The sequence below is a fragment of the Temnothorax longispinosus genome, chromosome 1, assembly GCF_030848805.1.
Source record: "Temnothorax longispinosus isolate EJ_2023e chromosome 1, Tlon_JGU_v1, whole genome shotgun sequence".
Lineage (NCBI taxonomy): Eukaryota > Metazoa > Arthropoda > Insecta > Hymenoptera > Formicidae > Temnothorax > Temnothorax longispinosus.
Window position 1 is genome coordinate 7,339,100 of NC_092358.1, and position 24,550 is coordinate 7,363,649.

At 38.0% G+C, this 24,550-nt stretch overlaps 1 protein-coding gene across 2 annotated transcripts in view; it reads right to left on the bottom strand.

Annotated features, from left to right (window-relative positions):
* LOC139814993 (beta-1,4-N-acetylgalactosaminyltransferase bre-4) overlaps positions 1–24,550 on the bottom strand; it is a 91,468-nt gene that overhangs the window by 5,676 nt on the left and 61,242 nt on the right. For both annotated transcript variants that reach the window (XM_071781602.1, XM_071781675.1), the window contains 5 exons: positions 23,795–24,222; positions 11,426–11,694; positions 10,510–10,746; positions 495–678; positions 34–252 (listed from right to left, as the gene is read on the bottom strand). In XM_071781602.1, coding sequence (XP_071637703.1) covers positions 34–252; positions 495–678; positions 10,510–10,746; positions 11,426–11,694; positions 23,795–23,952 — 1,067 coding nt within the window. In that variant the 5' untranslated portion in view covers positions 23,953–24,222. The remainder of the gene's footprint in view (positions 1–33; positions 253–494; positions 679–10,509; positions 10,747–11,425; positions 11,695–23,794; positions 24,223–24,550) is intronic.

Here is a 24,550-nt window from a genome sequence, read left to right on the forward strand (position 1 = left end):
TGTCCTGAATAAAAAGCGACTTTTTCGACTCACCTCTTCGGATTGGCCTTCTCCTTTTTGTGCGTGAGCATCTTGTAGCGCGCGACGTTTGCCGGATATCGCGAGATATGCAGACCATGGGCCTTGATGCGATTCGCCATGTCGTCGTCCTCACCACCCCAGCCCCAGAAGACGTTGCTGAAGCCGTTGACCAGCTGGAAGTGTTGGCGCGACATCGCGGACACGCCGCCGAAGAGATCGGCGTAGGGTAGCCTGAAGATGTAGAAACATTAAATAAATTTTCCGTCGATAAGAAAATAAAAAAATAAGCTAGATTTACTTCATGCTGAGAATGATATAGATAAAGCCATATTATATAAAATTCAATTTATTTGTTCTTTACTTATATTTCAAAATTACTTAATTATAGGTACGTGTTTAGATTTATAATATGTTCAACTATGTTTTATACTTATTTAAAATTCCTTGTAAGTGCGAAAGAATCGCGTTTTTACCTATACTTGAATTTGTCCACCGCAACCGACATATGTCTGGGCTGCTCGGGACAAGTGTACAGATTTCTATCGTCCTCCGGAAGTAAGTCAACATCATGAAAGATGAAGCAGTCGAAGGTTCTTTCTTTTAGAGCCTCTACGTAGCCGACGTTCATGAGCATTGCTCGGTTAAAGGCCCCGGTACCTGAGAACAGAACGATATGGATAAATATCGTTGATATATTGTTAAAGAGAAGTAAATGCCTAAAATCTTTCCAAACTAAAATACCAAATAAAATTAATTCAATGTAATTCGACGACTCTCGTTAAAAAGAATTTTAGATTTACTTCTCTCTTAAGAACAATTTCAATTAATAATTCCAATTTCTTAGAAAGTTTCAACTACATGAATGTTACAAGTCAATCGTTTGAATAGAATATTTAAGTTTTATCTCGATAATTATTTCATACGCAAGCGCGATATTCAACATTTTGTAATTTATTAATTTGTTTCAATTTTCATGAAGCAGAAACAAACCGCAGACTAACGTAAATCTCGATCAAAGCGTGGAGTTTCTTTAATAAATTGCAAGCAAAGTCGAAGCGAAGTCGGTGAGTTCGCGAACTGAAAACCCTACTAAATCTTTGAAACATTCTATTGTTAATCAAGTTTCAAATATTTAGTACGATCTGGTATGAGATTTTAATTCTCTCCCTTTCTTCCTTAATTTAAGCGCGCCTCTTAATTTATGAATGCTGATTAGCTCGACCTACTACAAGCTATCAAAGTTGCACCACGCTCTCGAGGCTGCGGCAAAATAATCCGCTCTCCGGCGTGTTTTAAAGAAACTTTCTTCGCAAAGTTGCTATAACAGACTTGTTTTAAAAGCCGAGGAAAAAGTCTTGATCTCCTGCGGAAGGGACGAGGAAGCAGCCGCGTACAAATTGTCGCTGGTTTGACAAGAAGAGGCGCCGCCACGTAAGGATTGATAAAAAGGGGGAGGGTGGCAGGAATCCCGCACGGACGTTTGCCAAGTCGTCGGGCGCAATTAAAAGTTTCGCGTCTTATCCTGTCATCGCGGTTACTCGAATGCCATGATGGAAGTAGGTCATACGTAGGGAACTTCGGTGAATTTTCCTCATATTTCCTGCCATCCGCTTGCCATCCGCTCCGTCGTTTTCATCCTCTCAGGCTGCAGTTGAGAATAGTTAGGGCGAAGCCGAGAGAGTGATTAATGACTTTATATTCTAATTTACGATTATTATTATTTTAATAAAACAAAAATGACATAATATTAATTTCTACGCAATAATATCATTTTTTAAATAAGAATATCAACTAAATACATTGTTTAATATTTTTTTAATATAGCGTTGTGTTGATTCTAAACAGCACAAATAATTCGTAAGTGAAATTTATATCGAATACGCCGCGGAGCACTTTGTATATTATATTATATACTTCCTATGGAGAAAAACGGAAGCAAAAGAGCGGAAAAAGCGTGAAAGAAATCTAACTGGAACCTCGCGTCCGATTATTCGAGAATGATTACGAGAGACCGGCGAACTAACAGGCTCTTTCTCAAAGAACGAAGAGGAAAGGCAAAGGCTAACGCTCTCAAAGCCGCTGGCGCTGCACATCTCTCCCGTCAGTCGTCGATTATTATTGGCTGAATAAACTTCGCGCTCGATCGAATCTCCTGCACTGTCGCCGACAAACATACACGGAAGACAGACGCGGAAAAATAAAGAGCGTTACGAGGAGGACCCCCGCCGTCGGAGAAGATGAGCGTTTTGTTCGCCAAACGCGCGCGCAAACGGTCTCGTTTCTCTCGGTCGCTCGACGAAAGGCGCCTCTCGACGGAAGTGTATTCCGGGTATTTCAGATATTTCTTTATGCCGTCAGCGATGAGTAAAAGGGGACGCGATAAAGCGGTGATACAGCGAGAGGCGGGCGAGGACGCGAAATACAGTGGACGATAAAGAGACGCAGGTGCAGCGCGACTACGGTGAACAATTTCACGGGGGAGGGGGGGGGGAGGAGAAAAGGCGAAATGGAAACTCATCCCAGAGGAAGGCGATGTTGACCTAAAAGATGTAAATGTCAAGCGATCTAATGACGTTTCATTACGGAGCAGTTCTACGTTATTTACGACGAGTGTCGCATTGACACTCGCGCGCGTTTCGCAGAGCGCACTGTGCAATTACGCTCTTTGACGAATTATAGAATTGCAAACGGACGGAAGCGAAACGTGGTTTGGCCGAGAGAAAAAGTATAGACAAACGGCTCTCTAAAATCTCTCAAGCGTATTATACAAGGCGTCGGTGTACAGAGATGCCATCAAAAAATGGTATAAAATTGCCTTCCAGCGGACTATACTGTTGACAAATCGAATTATGAACATGTAATATTAAGATCTTTATTCATTGTCATCGCCAACAATATAAATTTGAAAATATCGAATAAACCATTTTTATTAAAAGGAAACCGTGTAAAAGCAGAAAAATGCTCAACTTCGTGAGAAATAAAGCCAAAGAGCCAATCGATTTACGCCCCTCGCCTTTAGCCCTCTTCAAGGACATAAATTGACTCATCGTCGTGTTTAGTGTCAAGTTTCATAGCGATCATTTATAAAAATTGAGGCCGAGTTGGAACAACAGTTAACTTTTATATCACACCCTTTTTGAAAATAGTTCTTCTCGTAATAAAAAACGACAGATTATTTATTTATATATGGTATTAGTTTTTGACCTGCGGAGTTTTGGTTTCTTACTGCCGGCCAGAGATTTGAATACACTCCCCTCTCAAGGAAGCTTCTTTGTTATTAATTAATTAATTTAGTCATAACTTTTATTAAATATTTAAATCTTACCGATCTCTGATAAAAGAATTCACAGAAATATCATACAAGATATTTGCAAATATTTACTTCTACGCTCACAAGAGCGGTTATGATGCAAATATTTACGTCTGCGAGGATTTTGTACTCGATTCACCTCAGAAAGAATGCCACAACTTGTAAAAATGGTTCATCAAAACCTAAGGTGCATTTTTTGATGAAAAGAAAATTTACTATATATATATTGGTTAAAAATGCGTTAGATTCAAGTTATTTTTGTTTTACTTAAATTTTCTGTAGTTTTCGTATAACAAAATAATCATTTACCTCTAATGTAAATACGAACTATACATCAATAAAAGTAAATTTTTTTATAATACCTAGTCTTTTAACGCTGTATCCAAACTTTTGGCCGGCAGTGTATTTATATATCATTATTGGTGGGTACAATATTGTCTTGGTCCTCAATCAAATGGTGATTATATTGAACTATCTATGTATCCAATAATGAAATTCCATTGGTTGCTATTATCTTTCATTCCCATCAATTTATCGTCATTTAATCCCGTAATTATTAATGTAACGCATGAGAACGTGTTGCGGCGTGGGGAAGTGCGGCGAGATGGTGGCGAACGGACGATTAAATGTTTATCAACATCTTTCGCTCGCGATGCTGATAAATTAAGATCGTATCCGAGTCGTCCCCGACAGACACCGCTCTCAACTAGCGACGAACTTGATTCATTTCCATATATCCGTTTTCGCAGAGGAACGCCGCTTATTTATTCATCCGAAAGAATTGCGTCTGCAATATCAAGTTATGCGCTGCCACGTTTGTTCGGAGAACGGAGAAAAGGACGCGCGCCGTCATCGCGGGCGTCTATCTGTATCTCCGGCTGTAGGTAGGTATACGTCCGTACATTTAAATTCCCGGAATATTCCACGTTGTTCTCCTCGCGTCCGACGTGTTTCAGCTTTCGTTACTTCCATCGCTGGTAAAGTAATTTCTCACAATTTTTTGCAACAGCACACTGAAACTGCGTGCGCTATATTTCTCACTTGAATTCGCGTTTTGATCCGAAGGCGTCACTCGATGAAATTATTACAATGTGCGAAATAACGAAATAATTTTATAGAAATCATCACTTATCATAGTCAATCGTGAAAAATCGTTTCTAATAGAGTACAGTAAAAGAGTGCAACAAAAATTGCAATTTCCTGCGTGAATTCAAGAGATTTCACTATAATGACATCTCACAGTCGTCTCGCAGTCTGTCTTTTCCCATCATCTCGCCAACACGAGAAAAAACTCGATCGCGTTTTTCATCGTAATAATAATCGAGCTTATGGACGGAGATACAGCGGATTTCCTCGATATCGATGACCGGACGATCGTCGTTAATGATTGTATATACAGTTACGATAATAAGAGTGCGGATGCAGGCCGGTGCTTCCGACAGTTCTATCTAGCGCGTTATTAATATGCGGATTTCTGTATCGCGAGAGTGCCCGAAGCCGCGGCGACTGGCGACAGGTGCGACTAATTGTCCGCGAGAGAGTTGCCCGCCTCGATAATCTTGCCCCTCTTCCGGTAGTAGACATTCACGGAGGAACGTTCGCTGCTCTTCCGCACTTCTGTTTCACGAAATTAATATCAGAGACGACGACTGAAATTGTGAATATTATATCCATGCGGTGTATATTTAAATCCGCGTCCATTTAAATCTACTATCTGTCTAGACATATTTATTCAAAGTTAATATTTACATAATTTATACAGGATGACAAATTGCTGAAACTAAAAATAGCTGTTTATTTTGTAATAAATGGATAAATGTATACATGTCCATTCCCATTTAATATTCATTTCAATATATCCAGGTAATATCGATCTATAGATGTAAAATTAAGTATTATTCAGACAATTTCTACTACGTCAACATTTATTGCTATCCCTATAAATAATTATCCTCCTCTATATTATGAAAAGAACGAACGAGTATTTTATTATCTGTATTTGTTACCTGTATTTTCCTGTCAAATTTAGTTTTCGAGGAAAAATTCAATCGTAAAACGGGAAGGATATGAAATATCGAGAAAACTCGCGAGATTAGCGCCACTCTCGAGATGGAAACTCTCCTCTCCGACATATCCCCGAGCTCTTATCCCGTATCGAGAAATTGATTTTGTTCAGGCCAGAAGGAAGTACGCCATGAATCTAATTTCCTGATCCGCGGCGCGGCACAGTTGATCGGTCGGGCTTACTGCAAATGAAGTCGCGACTTCGCTGCCGATCCTCTCCCGTCGTTGATTCGATAAATATTCAGCGCGGCACTAATTATGCAAAAGTGAAGTATTCGGTGGGCTGACTCCGCTTTAATCCCAAACCGAGGCATAGTTCTAGAAAACAGAGACAGAGACAGAGGGATAGAGAGAGCACTCGGAATTTGAATTTCAAAATTGCGGCCGAGCGCGACCGTGTCCGAGCCATTTGGGACAATTAAAGTCGCGTTAATTTGTAAGTGCGCGCACACACACGCGCGTCACACGCGTACACCCACACGCACATACGCATCGTTTTATATTCGATATGTTTCCGGTCCGCGCAAATAAATTTATTGTAAAGTATGATACAAAATTTATTTACTTTATTCACTTCATGAAAATATCGCGTGTGAAAGCAATTTCGAGTATATTATATATATATATATGTACTAGGATTAGAAAATTATATTTTTTATTCTATCAAATGTATATTGCAGTATAAGATTGATAATCTCGATATATGTATATTTAATTTATATATTTCTTTTTTTCACGTATTATTTTTGCATCCTACAATTTTCCCGAAGCAAATACAGAAGGATTCCTCGTCGTCGTAGATTATTTCAATCAAATCGCTATTATGCCGTATTATATTTATATTTCTGCACGTAAACTTTACTTTATTTTATCGATTTTTAGTTAACGCGCAGGTTCATCGTCTTCTTGACGAACGACTGGTTGGATTAAGCCTCTCTAAGCTCAACTTGACGATAAATGGCCGTGACTTTGCACGTACGTGCGATCGTAACGGTATATCCATGCCGCATGGCGGATATGCGGGCTGCGTTCGCGATAATCATGACCTATCGTTCGGTTCATTCTTTTTTGATGCCATTACGTGATTACACCTTTTCGAAAGACACCACGTAAACCAATATAGATCGACGGTGTAATTCCGCAAGACATTATTACATGGTAAGTTTTACCTAGCACTTGTTGCAAAAAAGATTACACTGGCTAAAAAATTTAAATAATTACACTAATAAACTTAAATTCATATTTTTTATTATGGTACTTCAGCATAATGGCTCAATATAAATTCTTACGCAACGTTCTCAGTAAATTTGAGATAATTAGACTTAAAATACTACATCTGCATCTACGTGATGTAAATGTTACTTCTGGAAGGAAGAGAGAGTGGGTAATAGCGCCTTATACCATTTTTTACTGCTATTTTTACACTAAATATGCGATGTACTTCTTCGTTATCAACAAAATTTGCTGCGTTTGCATATTTCTCTTCCATCCAAAAGAATCCTTTAATTGCGACAACCATATCGCGATACAACAGGGTGAATTTTTTAATTTTAATTGGGCATGAGTTTTTTGTTGGAGTTTTACGTGCAGCTTTTGTTGCATATACGAATAACCGTGACTCGTGGTGTTCTCGAGTACAATGCATTGCGGGAATCACGGGGAAAATGTTAGTTAGTCCCTCAGGCTTGCAGCAGGATTAGATAGCACTTAAGCCTGACTTACACGGGCTTTTCGAGAGTAGTCTGACAGTGAGTAACAGTTCGGCGCATTTTCTAAGGAATCGCGCGCAACGCAACGGGCGAGAATAAATCGTTGCTGTTTCGCCGTAATTAATCGCGCCGGCGCCAGTGAAATATTGTCTTCGTTAAATTATCACGAGAATTCATTGCCCGGCGATCTGCCGTAAATTAACGTCATTACGACATAATAGCGATCCGATTGAAATAATTCTACGACGACGACGAGAGGAATATCCTTCTTTATTTGCTTCGGGAAAATTGCAGGAGGGTGGTAATCGCATATTGTATAAACCTTATTAAATTATCACGAGAGGATTCATTCATCGGCGATTTGTAGTAAATTAACGTAAATTGGGCCGTAATAGCAATCAACTTTAAATGCTTCTGCAGTAAAAGCTATACATTTTTTTTCACGATCTTTGAATAGAATCTTCATTAAATTATTTCGAAAATTGGTTCTCGACTTGTCGAAAATTAATAATGAATAAAGATTCTTATAAACACTTCTATAATAAAAATTTTTTTCATTTTTTTAATTTAGAGAAAATATTACGAGAAATTGAAGTTACAGAAAAATAAATGATTATTCTGTTACATTAATATTACCTTACATTAATTATTATTCAATATAAATTATTTAACGTATATTTGCCATATTTTTCTTCATGAATATCGATGCGATAATGTATTTTCATTCAATGCTTTTCACCACAAAACGTGCGACCGCGTTGAAAAATTGCCGAAACAACTACTGTCTCTCTTTCTTTTTTGTATATTCATTTGCATACCGAGCGGAGAAACGCGAATAAAATCCGATTTGGGATTCCATCAGGAATTCCACACTCGAAACTTTCCAGCGGAAACCATATTAAATTGCACCGACATTTTCGAGAGACGTTCTGAATGTATGATAAAATAGACGCGCGCCGGAAGTAATATTGCTCCAGTTAAACCGATTTGAGATCGTTGTTTGAAGTGGCAAACGAAGATATCAAACGTAGAAACGATATGTGAATTTTAAATACGATTTTTAAATTCTCCCCGCTCAATGTGAATAAGAACGTATAGGATATTTCAGAACATATTCCTTCTCCAATTTCAATTTAATATCAGCAAAGATGATATTACTTTCATTCAAATTAACGTTAATTGTACGCCGCTTTTCCCAGAGGAATTGTTCGTATTTGAGCTTTCTGCCAACATACGCGATAGAGATTCGCGAAATACGCAACGTGGTAAAATCAAATTCAATGACGAATCGGATATATTATCTAGCGACAAATTTGTTTCACATTGTTACGAAACTTCCTTCGCATGTAATTTCATTGTGCCATCATACACAGACCGGAAGTGTACAGAAGCGCTGCGTGGAATAACAAGAGAATTAATCACAGTCATATTTTGACGTCTCGCATACGCGGTAAGTAAACAAACTTAGTCGAGCAATTTTAATGAAGATAAATTGTGCGAGCCTGCTCTCGCAGCCCTTCAATAGCCGAGATAAATCGCATTTTCTTGGGTGACTGAATAGAATGATAGATTCTGCATCCCGGCCGAAGAAAATGCTACTATCTGCCCGTAAGATAATTTTCTTTGCATTTCTCTTACCTACTCAAAACTCTGATATCTCTGATATCATCCAACAAGTTGCTTAGAAGCAAACAGATCAGATTTTGCTTTTGTATATATATTTTCAAGAATTATCTGAAATTAAGAATGTATTTATAATTTGTTAATTAAATCTTCTATCAGAATAAATCACTTTTACATCGTCAGTCAAATAATAAACAACAATGGAAATATTAATCGACTCTACTGGCCATTATAATCGCTAAGACAATACGACCACGATTTGGTTCGATTATCGTCAAGACGCTATTTTAACCAATATAAAATTAATGTAATCTTTGATACAATTTATATTGGTTAAAAGAGCGTCTTGACGATATCGAACTAAATCGTGGTCGTATTGTCTTGGCGATTATAACGGCCAGTAGAGTCGATTAATAAAAATCTTCTATATTATAACTCAAATACAAATAATTCGTTAAATATATTTTCTCTGTATTTAACATTATTATATTTATTGATTTGCAGAGATATTTATTATATTTATAATTAGATATAATTATAATTGGGGGAAGAAGAATTCTGGAATATATATCATGCTTTAAAGACTCCTTTCATTCATGAATTGGAGATGAATGAGATGATACTCGTAACGTTTATCTTCCCCATCTTTCATCCCTTTTCCATGTTACTGCGGTATAGCGATCTGTAATCATCAACCGACTTCGCAGAGCGTCGTAAAAGCAGCTCATAACATAATTCATAACCTGGTGATTAAGGTTTAAGGAATATGTAATTATACGATGCAAAACCGATGTCGGAGCGACCTGAGAGAAGACGCTTTTGCGAAACCGTATCTTCGCATATGGCCGTCATTAAATAAACTGACAGAAATAACTACACCCGCGCGAGAGAATTATATTATGAATTCTGAGGGTTTTTAAAAAAATTTCATTAAAATTTAAGTGACGCGGGCGCCGCGCCGTGTCGGTGAAATTATCTCGCGTCGTTTCTCTCGAGAGGTCCATGCGTTGGCACGGTCGGTCGATTACTCGAGTCGTAGAAGGGTCGAGTCGGTGAAAGAGCGAGAGATATAAGAGGACGTACACAAATTTAATTAAAAATTAAGTCGGAGAGCTTAGAGGCTACGACGGAAACTTTGTAACGGCCTCTTTCGTATACGAACGTCTCCCGACTCTTGCTCTCTCCGCCCGGCATTTTCCTCTCGGTAGGAGGATCTCCGCTCGGGGCAGGGAAGGGGACAAGCAGGAAAATACGGGAGCAAGAGGAACGTCCGCTAGACAGCAATAAATCGTAGCAAAGTATCGGCTTACACGCACCAGCGAGGAGAAGAGGCTCGCGGAAGATCGTACGTTTATATTCCGCTCTACGGAAACAAACCGTGTGCTCCGACGGATGTTATCGAAACACCGGAATGCACACGTCAGTCGCATATATTCGGGATGGCTCAGGGTGAATAAGAATTTACGATTCCCGACATATACCGAAATATCGTTCAGGCAGCGACTTGAAGCTAATCCCTTCTTTTTAACAAAAATTATATCATCTTTATGATAGTTTAATTTTAATTGTTTTTGAAAATTATATCGACGTTCACCACGAAACCCATCAATTTCGGTATTATATTTAATTAAATTAATCATCAACCGCATCAACGTGTAAAGATTAATATCGGGTTATTTGTCGAGATCAGTTTCGCAAAGGGATCAAAGTGTTCTCCAAGATTTTCGCGAAACAAACATGCGACCGGTCAATTTAATCGCGACGCACACGAGTCTCGCTTACCTTCCTGCTCGATCACGAAGATCTGATAATCGATCTGCTGTCGCAGCAGGATCGGATGCAGGTTGTAGAGGAGGGTCTGCAGATGCTGCGGTCGATCGCGAAATGGAATGATTATGGCGACGCGATGCCTGGCGACGCAGTCTGCGGGCCGACCTGTGCCACCCGCCTTCACCTCCACGAATGACTTCTCCATTTCGGACAACGGTGGCGGTGACTTACTAACGACCACCGGTCCAACTGCGAACAGAATAGATGGCCGATGAAATGATAAATTAAAGAGGCGGGAGTAATTCGAGAAACGCGACGAAAGAAAATATAATCAATAAATTTATCGTATTTGTTGTTTCTATTAATAAGAACGAAACGTCACGATTTTTAATATAAATATCGAGCGATTATTAATAAATTGTCTATTAGAGAATTCGGTTGGACGCACCAGTGCGCACTCAGTGCACATTAAAGCCGTTGTACACGAATCAACGTATATATATATATATATATATATATATATATATATATATATATATATATAAAATGAATGTTTAATATAAACGGGTTAAGTCACAAAATCCTCATCTTTATTGTACTATTTGGTAAAATATGTATTGGGCATTTCAGTCAAATCAGTCAAAATATTTGCATTTTACTTTAAATATTATAAATTAAATCAGTGTACAACGGCTTGTGCGCACCGAGTGCGCACTAGTGAGTCCAATCAAATTCGCTATATATCTCTATTTGTAATATTTGCATATTAATTTGTTTGCCACGATATTTTTCATTCCCGAATTCAAGCGTGGTAAAACCGTAAAACAAAGTTTTAAGGCAATTTCGCGATACGCGGGTTGTAATTTTGATTTTAAAAAATCCTCCCTACTGATTACAGGTCAATATCTCCGCCAATTTTTTCACATACCCAAATTCGGTGGGATAAGGGGACACCGTGGCATCGTTGCGTTGCTAGTCGCATTTGCCACCGGAAGCTCTCGCGTGGTTCCACTGCCGGCGACCAGGTTTCTGACCGGCACCGTCTCGGATTTGGACGCGTTCGTGAGGCCCTTGGCCAATATTGTGAGTAGCGTCGTCGAGGATACATTGCCACCCGCGGCTAAACTCGGTACGATGGTAGGTTGACCGTATATGATCAAACCGCGCGGGTGGGTTCTGTACGAGCGATCCGCGTATCTGGAATACAAGAAAAGAAGAAATAAGAAATACTAGCATGCGTGTGAACACGTTAAAAATTACATTAAAAAGATGCAACAAAAAGCAGGCATTTGGCCTGATCGATGATGACATTTCAAGGAAAAGTGGCTGCAGATTATCGCGGTGCAATTTTGTAAGTACATTGCAGTGATAATATTTGCATGATGATAGATGTCACAGCTCTTTGCTTCCTCTCGCGCGCGTCTTTCGCGTTTAATCTGATATATTAATCGTAAAACCGTATTAATGCTATAGCTGGCGATCGATTTACATTAGCGATTCCAAAGTTAATGTCGAGCTCGGGAGTATATCGCTTCCTGCGTAACACGTACGCATCCAATTATTATCTATTGATTGCACATCGCAGCAACTACACGCAGCTATTACAAGGCTGACTGTGCAACGCCTCCGTAATTGAGAGAGCGATTAGAAGACCGTTCGACCGTCTAATCGCGACAGAGATTTGTGCTTCGAGGAACAGAATTTCTAACTCAATTATCAAGTATACAGCAATAGTGTCATTTACATTCAAATTGCTTGCAAAACGAATTACATTTATTTCCGAGGAGACCGCAGGGTATATGAATGCTTTTAGTTGTGCTTCTTCTGATCTCGGAAAGAATTTCCCTTTAAGGACGATCCTTCGACTATCTTCAATTTCATTATTTACAAGACTAATAAATAATAAAGTATATTTCATTAATTTGTACGTAAATAATATCGTAGAAACAAATTAATTTATTCGATGAATAGAAGAAAAAAATTACATAATTTTTTCGGTAAATTCATAATTAAATATCGCTGAAGTAAAAAATAAAAGCTTTGATTTAATCTATGGTAAATAAATTACTTCACGTACATGAATTTAAATATTTCTGAAAATTCTCGTTAAATATGAAAAACAAATATTCACTTATTAACAAAAACTAAATGGGGAATGCTTTAATAATCATTTTGGATACATAATTTATGCGTTCATGATTACAAAATTTTTAATAAAATCCTGATTCCACCGCAAAATTTGAGTTAAATCTTTGATTAAAATCAGTAGAGACTTATAGAGAAAAAAAAATATTTGCTCAGTAAAAACTAGGTAAAATAACCACAGTTAAAATAATCTGAGAACTGCTGACAAAGCCGAATTCGATAAAGTTAATACCATTAGAGTTGTATTAAATAGTGGAAAGTCAGGAAGAGGATCCTGTGATACATCCTGTGTAACGACTCGATCGTAGAATCTCCGAGAATTAAACCGGATGCCGATCCATCCGGCGGCGTTTCCCTTGCTTATCCCGCAAAAATTTCTCGACCTCTCGATATAGAGACTTCCTAGGAAATTTGATGTAATGGCACGGCCTCGAACTTTAAAAGCGATTTTCTCATGCCGCGAGCGTTTACTGCACCTTTGTATCAATATTTTTCCTTAATTCTAGATCTAGGATGAGGCTATGTATCTTTTAACTCAATTGCAACAGCAGTTTGCTTGAATGCTGAACGCCCTAAAAAAAAAGAAAAAAATAAAATTCGAAATTTCACATTATTGTGTATCATGAAGTTTGTTAATAAAATTATAAACTCGAAATCAACTAAAAATCTAGAATTTTGAAGACAAATTTTTCTAGTAATTCTATGCTTGAAGAAACTCGACATTGTTACGTATATCATGAATTTACCATCTTTAAAAATTTTTTTCCTTCGTAAATTATTCTTTCCAAGATATTTCATTTTCTCTCGTTTTCACGTTTCTCCAAGAAGGCGGGCTAATTTTTTCAGGAAATTGCCTCAATTCTTTTACGGCGACCCTTAAAATCGAAAATCGAACCTCGACATGAAACATGACAAGTTTCCCGAACCACCGTTTGCGTTCTAATTCACTTAAGGTTTACGAGCGAAGTACGCGGCAAGAAATTACGACGAAACTTGATCCACGCAAGACGACATCTCCTCTCGGTTGCCTCCTGATGCGCTTCGTTCGTTCCTCTACCTCTCTCCTCTCGCAACGAGAGAGCGTCAGCGAATTTCCCGAGTTTACGAGCCGGTCCGCTTGCAGTTGCAATTTCCGGGACTGCCGCCGGCCACCGCTGCGACTGCAATCCGCAATCTAACGTCCCTCCCTTCCTCTTTCACGTGCAACGGATAGGTTGCTACGTGCAAAATCACGAGGCAGCGCGCTCACAGTGTTCCTAGTGTCTGTGACAAAGGCCCGCGATAAGCTAAATAGGGAAATCAAGCGCGCGACACCGTGGTTTTAGTGCATTAAAGCTCGGGATACCATTCGCCGCTATATGTGACGTCACGGTGTCGAAGGAAGGAAATTACGTGAAATGAAATTTAAGAGAGACCAAATTTTCTCTTTGCAATAAACTCTGGATGTATATCTGAAATAAAATAAAATTCAAGAGAGACCAAATTTTCTTTTTGCAATAAACCCTGGATGCATATTGAAATTTTGCAGCTGTCGGAATTTTCAGTCTAACAGAATTTATCTAAAAAATTGCGCAATTTTAAAAAGCGTTCTTAGTCGTGCTTGCTTTTATGTAATAATATAACAATAATTAATAAAGCGTAAAAGATACATCGTGCATTAGACACATATATATTGGAATCAAAATAAAGTGGTCGAAGCGGAATAAAATACGAATAAAATAACGCGAAATATAATTACATCGCGGTCACTTTGGTTTTGTACAGTTAATTGTAATTTCATGTCCGAAAGGGCAAAAATTAAATCATATTTATGTGATAATAGTCTATAGGTCAATTTCAACTGATCGATGACTTGGTAAATGACAGTTGTTGACGTTTTCGTTATCGCGTCGTTTGCTTCGCATCACCTATTTTCTGCATTATTTTCGCCGTGGCGTAACTTCAAATGTTGAGCGAGCAAAGTTTAGACTGCGGTTCGCTTGCGGAACGATTACATGAAAGCCGACGAAGTTACGGGCCGCAATGTTGATCGGTTTTCATGAGAAGGCATCTCGCGATAAGAGCCAATGCGAAAGTTGCGGCAAGGCAGGTGTGTGCAGGTGGATTCTATTTGCATGCTACGTTCTCTCAGCGCCGTTACGCCAACGGCGAGCCTGTTTACGAAGATTTTTGAAGCCGAGATAGAATCACCTCCGCAATCTCGCGTGACGAGAAAATTTACAATCTAATAGAACTTGGTGCGAAACAGAGCAGACTGCATCAGAATCAGTGAATAATCATTTAGAAAGAAGATTAATCAGAGTATTATGCAGAGTAAAAATTGTGTAAGTAACAATATATATATTGCAAGTATAATAATTTGCATCATAAAAACAATTTTTGTATCTAGAAATTTTAGAAAAAAAAGGTTAAATCTCTCTTAAATAAAGATGTTATTTTTGAAATAACGGTCATAAAAAATAAGATGTCAAAGAACATTTTTTATAAAGATTTATATGTAAACTATTTAATTTTCGATCATGTTTTCTCCTTTAATCACAACCAATAATTATGTTATACAAATTTCAGACATATATCGAGTTCGTAACGATTACATAACTCAGATATGCCTCTATCTCAGCTGCGAAATAGTTTCGATGCCTCGTGATATTTCGGGAAGGTGGAGAGAACGTCGGTGGTATCGAGCGTCGTCTTGAATTTAATTAAATCCACCTAGTACCGCCTTGCACATCCGTTTGGATCGGACGGGCTAGAGGCGCACATCCTAGAGAAACGAGCAAGAGCGACTAATGATTCAGTTGATTGCGAGACTTAAGAGAACTCGACGACGATGAAACTCGCGTCGACGACAGACAATCCGACGGCGGACGATCAAACGAACGACTGGCTTGAACCGCGTGCCAAAATTCGAAATGCGTGTTCAATGTTGGGATTAATTTCTCCCTGAAACGTAATAATTATTCTAAAAGGAGGTGTGTATAAATCAGCAATTCGCAAGTTAAATGGATTTAAGAAAATCCAAAAAAGGTTCTACTATTAAACGTATTGATATATTAAATAATAGAATATAATATAAAAACGTATATATTCCGTCCAACGAGAGATCATGGTTGATCAAACATAAAAATAACGATAGGCCACAGAGCCGCAACAAAGGTGTTCGCGTTAAATTATTTTTATTTTAATAGATATTGTCCAACACTATTAAAAATAATAGACACATTCATCAATGCATTATAATGTCCATTAATATCTATTCGTAAATTCGAAGAAAATAATCATAATTATTTATTATTACATCATATATATTGATAAGATTCAACATAAGAATCGTAGTTGGGACTAAGCTGAGAACAGGATAAGAATGGGACATGTCGCGAAAGTATTCTCTTTGTGCATGTGCAGTCATAAGGAAGTCTCGATCCGCGGGAATTCGGCGGAATTCCCGCCACGTTCGGAACGGCATAAATCTGACATGACTCATCCCGGCCGTCGATACGGGATCGGCCGCGTGCACCATCTGGCACAGAAATACTTTGCCGGCTATGCAGCAACCCCGAATCGGAATCCACGGAAATCTTTCCCCTCGGCTATAGAGCGGCGCGGAAGATATCCTCGCAATGAAGCGGGCACGCGGAAAACGGCTTGGAAAACTCGGCGAAACTCGCCGGTACGTAAAGATATATTTCTCAATATACGTGACAGGGGTTTTTAAAAGTTGCGACACACGATCAACGCGATTGGTTATCACTATACGATAAAATGGTGAGGAAACTACGGGTATTATTCGAATATTGAATGCTTTCATCTAAGGATAAACAGAAAACTTATGTAAATATCGTAAACGAAATTCTTCGTATTATTAATTATATTTGTTGTGTATTATAATTCAGTAAAATCCTAATTAAAATCAATGAGAATAATTTATTTGAATATTTTATTTAATAATTACATGTAAGTAAAATTTATTTATTCGTGGTTTTAAATTGACACATATTATTATTAACCAATGAATTATTATTAGATAATTATTTAGTTCCAATCTCAACTGCATTTTTATTACATAATAAAAGTTGAAAATCGTGAATCTTATAAAATCTTTAATGGCGAAGTTAAGGAGATTACTAGGACAGGTGGTGATTTCCCATCGAACTTTCTTCAGGGATAAATCCGCCGATCGTCTGTCAAGGGACGCTTACGGTTGACAAAATATCCGATAACGACGGCATCTTGTCTTCGATAAAATCCATCTCTCGTATCGGACAAAGTTTTCTGTGCCACTTTTATCTCGGTTCCGATAATTTCAATTTTTTCGAATTTAGGCGGATATATATCCAAGACGGAAGAGTTTTGACGATGATGCTTCTTTAACGTCGACGCGACGCGCCGGCTCACGCTTTCCGGAAGAAGCAACGGAAAAGGAAGGAAGGAAGGAATGACGGACTCGAGAGTCCTCGAGGGGACGCCGTCGTCAAAGCGCGAGGAAACTCAACATCGATCGGCAATGTCGCGCACGGAAATGTCCGTTAAAAGTTTGACAGGACTCTCTACCCGGAGTCTCGCCGCAAAGTGGAGTTTCAGATGGCAGACAGGGGTGCAGCAATAGAGTGAAAAAGAAAACAATGCTTCTGAACGCGCCGAGTTAAGATTTAAATGCGTACCTCGACTTTTTGCGCATCATAATTTATTCTTTTAATTTTCAAAATTACAACAATAAAGATATATACATAGTATTAAGAATATTTTTATTCCTAAAAATCTATTGTATAAATATGTTGCTTCTAGGGTAAAAAAAGTGCTAGATAGTATCTTGAGTTTAGGTGAAAATAGAGTATTACTCGCGAAAAAAGAAAGAAAAGGATTTATTGATCCTGTCGGGCTTCGATGGCGACGGGTCAACGTTCGAGACATGATCAAACAAGTAATTTGCGGCGTAACAGGGTTAATAGAACATAAAAGAACGCAGGATTCTTAGTAAAGAAAAAGGGGTTGAATAGAGAAAAATCTTTATTTCGAAGATATCGAATTAGATCTTCTGCAGATGAATGAATCATTCCTTCGAGTCTTTCTGTGGCTCTAATTAATTAAATTATAGTTGAATTAATTTTACATATAACTAAACTAAAATATCAATCTCTCTTTTCTTCTCTTTATTATTTACAACCTCGAAATGTAATCTATGTAAATTTTTTTATTTTTATTAATATAAAGCTAGACTTTGGCTCTAACTCTGATAGAAAGTTCTATCAATAAAAAGAACGGTGACAAGCATGCCGGTACAAATGTTAATATATTTGCAGTTTTAATTTCAATTCGCGCGTGACACGATTCGAAAATTCACGTCTCGGAGGAAAGTCACGTAGAGGAGGCATGTCTGATCCGATATCTGATATTCTCTGATGGCGATATAACATAGACGATCAAGACAGCTAAATCCGACGGCGTGACGGGACTGCACGCTCGCATAACTCGGTGAGGAATTTACCAGGGAATATTCTTGACTTCCGATAGCTCTCCGGAGCATTCGTCCGATGGGACAGCGTGACATAAGGATGTACTAATGCCCAGAATAATCGTCCCTTCGTTTAAAAATTAAAAATCGATTTCGATAGAGAAGCGAAACAATGATCCCGAAATGATCAAAGAATAATCAAGACGGATGATTTGACGTCAGATCTTTGTATAATTCACGGGCGTAGCCAATCTATAGGCGAACATAAACACTTCGCTAATAATTTATAATACTCCAATGTTCGAGCTGACTGGAATGACGAGACGTGCAGCATTTACATTGTTGGATTATCTGAAGCAGCGGTGCTCAAATTCGCAAAGCATATTTGCATTAAATATGAAACGTTTCAAAAGTAAGCAAGATCTTGTAATCAGGAAACTTCGGAAGAACCTTCATCAGAAAACAAGAGAGAAAATCAATCCCATTGAAAATATCCTTCAACTCAATTTTCTGATGAGCCGCAAATGATTAAAATATCCATTAAAGATATAAGAAAGTTATACACCATAAACTTTTTGTCGAGAAAAAGTAGATTTATAAAAAAAATACATCAAAAATATCATAGAAGCACTTTATATTATATTTTTAGTTAGCTACGAATTATTATGTAATAGAATCTAAATGTTATTAATTATTTAATACGATCGCTATACATTTTACAATTATTATATTTCGGAAATCACAAAATTCTTTCCTAATAAATAGAAATTCTTTTGCAAAGAAAAAAAGTAATAATATTTAAAATTTATAAATTTTGAATAAACGAATCTCTAACAAAGAATCGAACATATAAATATAAACGCTCCAATTTAAATACGAGAACCTCTGATGAAACGTTTCACTATGGACCATTAACATGATCCGATAAGACAAATCGCATCGGGCGGTGGCATCACGTAATGATACAGCCCGCTAATGCGACACGACACCGGAACAATGTCTAGCAGCTTGATTTGTAGCAACGATCGTGACGGTGTCCCACGTTCGATCGCGTGTGTTCACAATCGCGATCCAATCTATAATTTATCGCGGCTATACGTATCGCCAATACGCGTCGCGTCGCGAAATAAACGAGTCAATCACGGCTCGGCATTCCAATCTTGCGATGCACACCGGAGAATCTAGAAGATCCCAGTTCCATTTCTCTTCGTTAATTCGCGATCATCATGAAAATGTATTTCAATTTTTCTGAATTATATTCAGCTGTATAAGAGATTCTCGTAGCTTCTAAAAAAAGAACGACGTTTCTTCATCTTCTTTTATTTAAAAAATAAAAAGAGCGAAAAACTTTACGATAAAATATAATCGAGATATAATTATACGTGTATATACATAATGAGACGTCGCAAAATAACTCATGCTCGTAAATTGTACTATTATTCGATATTATTAATTACAAATGGAAATTGGAAATTGCACTACAACTTTGGTTAATAGGGTTGAAATCGTCAAACCCCCTTTTCCTCTTCGGTTCACCACTTTAATTACCGTCGATGTTATCGATAGCGTAAAAATTACGCGATTAGCGCAAAGAGATAATAATCGGCGAAAATGTCACGCGTTATTATTATTACTTACCATTTAGTGGCAGTTGCATACAAACCATCGCGTATAATTACAATCCGATGCAACTGGGAGAGTTACAACAAAGGGTGACAAATTATCGTGGCCAGAGCTAGGACAAAATTTTAAACTAATACCCCAGCTCTTGCGCATTGTGTGTAGAATGTAATCATAATGTTACCAGAAATACCATCGTCAGTTCGCGTTAATTAAATGCAATTTTCAACCATAATGTACCACGAATGTTTAAAACTTCCAACGCTTTTCATTGCGCACCATTTCACGATGTGCAAAAAGATATATTTATATCTGTCTTAAATTTATGAATTTATTAATTAGACATAAACTGTGATAATTTCTTAACTGATCTAGATTTTCCTTGTATATATATCATAATTTATTTGTTATATTTTAATAAAATAATATCAGGTCGAGAGAGTTTAATATTTCTGCAAATAGGTGTTATATTTTCGTTAAGATCGATTCCAAAGCTCCAAACACGAAGGTTCCATATACAAAAGCAATTATAATTTATTTTACAAATTAAGATATAAACAAACTACACAAGCAACGTAAATATCAATAGGCACCGTTAGATGTAACTACAAGTTGTTAAACATCGTTTCCGGACAACTCGCACATTATGCATATTTTTTTCCGTAAATTCGTCTTTCTTTAGCGTAAAATATTAAAGTTACATATAAAGGTGATAATGTTAAACTATCCGCGCTTGGTGCACCGCGATGTACACCGTACAAAGTCATCAACATCATGCGAGAGCAGCGAGAGAGTAAAAAGCGCGTTTTCCTTTTGAAAACCAGCTTCAGTCTTGATCTGCTAAAAGGTTGCGTTACGCCCGCGGAACGTGAGCTAAAGCCACCTGCGCATTTTCTCGCCACACGTTCGTTGGCGTGCCGTTTTGTAATAATAACAGCACAGTCGCTGCAACACGTACGAAAGCAAGACGCGCCTTTCATTACGCTCGCTGCAGCGCGCGCCAAAAGCGCTTAATTGCTGAGATTAGAAACGACAGCAAAAGGAAGTCACGAGAAGACGTCACACGAAATTCCTCGGCATTTTTCAACTCCTCGTGGCAACAACTTCGGGTGGATATTTATTATTCCTCGGAAAGCATAAATATTTTGATACCAGGCCGAGAAACATATGTCATTCTTAATTTAAATAATAATTTTTGTAAATAAATTCGTATAGACAAATATATTTCTTTGTAATTAAGAATTAAGAAAAATTCACAAAATAAACTTTTTCACTGCGACATTAAGATTGTACTTTAGCTCTGAAGAAATCCCGAAATTCCCCGAAATTTTAATTTTCTTCTTTGAAATTTAGCTTAAAATTTTGCGAAATTTTGTTTACGAAATCACTATCGAATTTCAACTTCTTCGCGCGCATTCGATTGATGCCGTCTATGGCGTCGCGAGAGACCAATTATTTCCCATTACGAAGGCTCCGTAAATCGCGCGTGTACCGGCACCCTCGTTAAGCAGCCGCTTTGCCTCGTTACATAGCCAGATAATGAGATTTCCTGTATATCTGTCATGAGCTTCAAATGGATAAGAACTGATCCTAAGCTATACATTTATTGAAACATGTGCGACATACAAAATGTTGTATGAGGTGAGGATTTATATAAAGCATGGATACATCAATGTTTCCAAGCATGATAATTCATGCTTGGAAACATTAATGTATTCATGCTTTATATATCATTAAAAAAAAAAAACTCGTATCGAGCAATCGTATAAGAGTTTAAAATTTAATGATTAATCATTTTGCTGTAAAGAAAGCTAAAAACATTTTCGAGAAAGGGTGATAAAACAGTGACGATATTTTTAACTTAAAATAAATATTATTTTCCTTCGGATACTCGCAATTTCGATTAAATTCAATAATATCCTTTTTTTTTTGACAGAATAAGTTTTTTGTAGCGAGTTTACACATTTCAGTAACTTTATCGAGATCGGAGCGATTGAGACCGTAGGTGATAGCATAGTGAATTATTAATGGTGGTTTCAAGAGAGAAAGGGGAGAAGGCCATGGATAATTTTGCAGCGAGCCGAATGTGATTACGCGGTTCGTTACACGTATCTGGCATCAATGTTACTTAACGCGGTTCGCTGCACACGCTCAAAGTATTCATCGTAACGCTGAAAATCGCATTACAGTTAGCTCTGTATAATAATAATAATAAACGATGTATCATGTATACGGATGAAAAACATTTTAAAATTCAATCATAATTCGCATTTTGCATCCATCCTTCAATTATTGGTCGGCTAAACAATTCGGGCGGCAGGGGATTATTACATTAGTGGACAATTCAACGATTAAATTTCGCCGCGGATAAATGAAGCCGGTTGAACATAACGGAGTGCATTCGATCCACTCTTTTATCTGGCCGCTTTGGAAGCGTGTATTTTCGTTTCACATCATTATTCAATTTTATTCGAAACGTTATCCTCCCAACCCATTATGAAAAACGCTGCATAATTATCGAGGCGCTGAAAAATGCAACACACGTAAAGCTCCTCTTAAAAAGAATTAATTTTCAAGCTTTACCTTTTCTATAAATCATAAATTATTCCTATATATAATGCTTCCTTTTAATTTTGAACATTTTATACTTCGAGAAAATGATTAATAATTGTACATACTGTTCAAGCGAGAGCTACATGACAATAAAACTATACGGCTGCATAAAATTAATGATCGTGTAACCAAATTAAGTGTATTAATCTTTTTATAGCTTACATAAAACAAGAACTGATAAATTGAAGCAATTATTTCGGCCAATAATGAAAGTTGTAACAAATTTATAATCGATATTAAATGGACGCAATTTAAATTGAATTAATTATACACGTTGCCATCTTCTAAATTCCATGTCATTATATCGTTCTACTTTAATAAATAACATATACTAATTATTCATTTTAATAGCGTTTCATTTATATCCGTCATATTCATCGTTAATAATATTTTACTTAATAGCTTTTAACTTTACGTTAACTTCACTTTACAATACTGCAAGTCACGAATATGAAGAAAAAGGATTTGCTCAGAGATGAATTGAGCTAACAGCTTTCCGTACAATTATTCGGGAACAATCCGTCTAAAATCGTTAGCAATGTAACAGTAGGTACAGTTGACTGCGAATGCTGCAGCTCAATTATCACGGACGAGGGATCTTCCGTGAAATCTCTCGCGAAACTTCGCCCGAGGAAAATTCACGTCAACAGTGCACAGAGCAAAGGAAAGGCAGCGGTCTGTCGTTTGCTCGTGCAGATTCCGCACCCCCTATTAATAATTCGCGACAATACGCCAACGCGAACTAACTCACGGCGAGCGAGGCGTCGTCGGCGAATAACGACGAGTTGGCCGATTATTAAGCCGGAAATCCAACATCGGCGATTAACGCGGAATTACGGGGACGCATTGCATCTCCCGTGTCGTCGTCGCGATAATGCACGACGACTTCGCGCGGAATTTAAGCTGCGGAATGCGCGCGAGTTTCGGGACGCACGCCGAGTAACTTCCAAGGCGCGCCTCGCGAGACTCGCATGGAGCTGGCAATTGGCACTTAACGCTTCGTCGAAAACGTAGAGCGCGCCGGATTTATTGCGAGAGCTATAGCAAGTTGGAAATTCGATATGCACAGCAAACGTTTCAAATGACTTAACTTGCCAATTCGGAGTTAGTAGATTAATAACTGAAAATGATTTTCCGGAAATGGCGGAAGTTTCAAATTTACGAGATATTTCCAAATGTAGAATTATGAAATCCGTAAGCAGCAGCTTACTTTAATTGTAAGTCCTATGTAAAAAATCAGGATCTAAAAATTCGACATTTAATATCTGTTTAAAGACCATGTCTAGAAGAGAAAAATTCAACTAATCCTCCTGATGTCCAAGCAAACTCCATGCTTGATGTTTGAAGGTACAAAACGTAATGTCAATCACATAATTTATTGAATAATACTCCAAAGAGGCGACTTGCCAATACTAGTATCAATGGAGAAGATATAAAGCCAAATGGACAGGGACAGGTAGCACTTACTTGGTCGCGTTGATCGTGAAGATGGTCTCGATGGAGCGACGATCGAGCACGCCGCCGCTAAGCAGATACTGAACGGCGATCAGGGCGAGGACGATGCAGGCGAGCGCCTTGAGATGGGCACGATGCCACAGTGCCACGGCTGCGGCGGCCACAGGCATTGCATGCGCGAGACACCATAACTCCCTTCTAGCCGCCGTTAGAGGAGCACCGCCGTGCACCACGAGGCACTCCTCCCCGCTGGCCGCTTCCAGTTTCAGCTACAGCTGCTGCCCGCAGGCCAGGGACCGACCCCGCTGCAGTCCTTCTTCTTCTCCACCCTCGATGAGCACGAAGGGAGAAAAGCCGCCTGGGGCTCTTCACTTCCGCTCACCAGGAGCATCACCCTCGCGGACCCTCGCGACCGTCCCCTGGGACGAAGATAATAATATCTGTAGGCAACAGAAAATTTCTTGCTCTAAAGGATCTGTTTTATTAATTAATAAATTAATCTACTCTAACAATTAATCACTATCAATTTCCAATTTATATAAAACCTTTATATAAATAAATTATAAAGTTGATCGTATATAATTTAATTGTACCGTTAATTACTTCATCTCTAATTGCGTAGAATATATATTTAGCATTAAAATTTATTTCGATACTCTGGCTCACTGATTAAATATAGACATTATGTAATTTATTAACGTGCCATTGATTTGTTCTTTAAGCGATTATTCCCAATTTTGATTCGCTGGAAAGAGAGAATATATATTT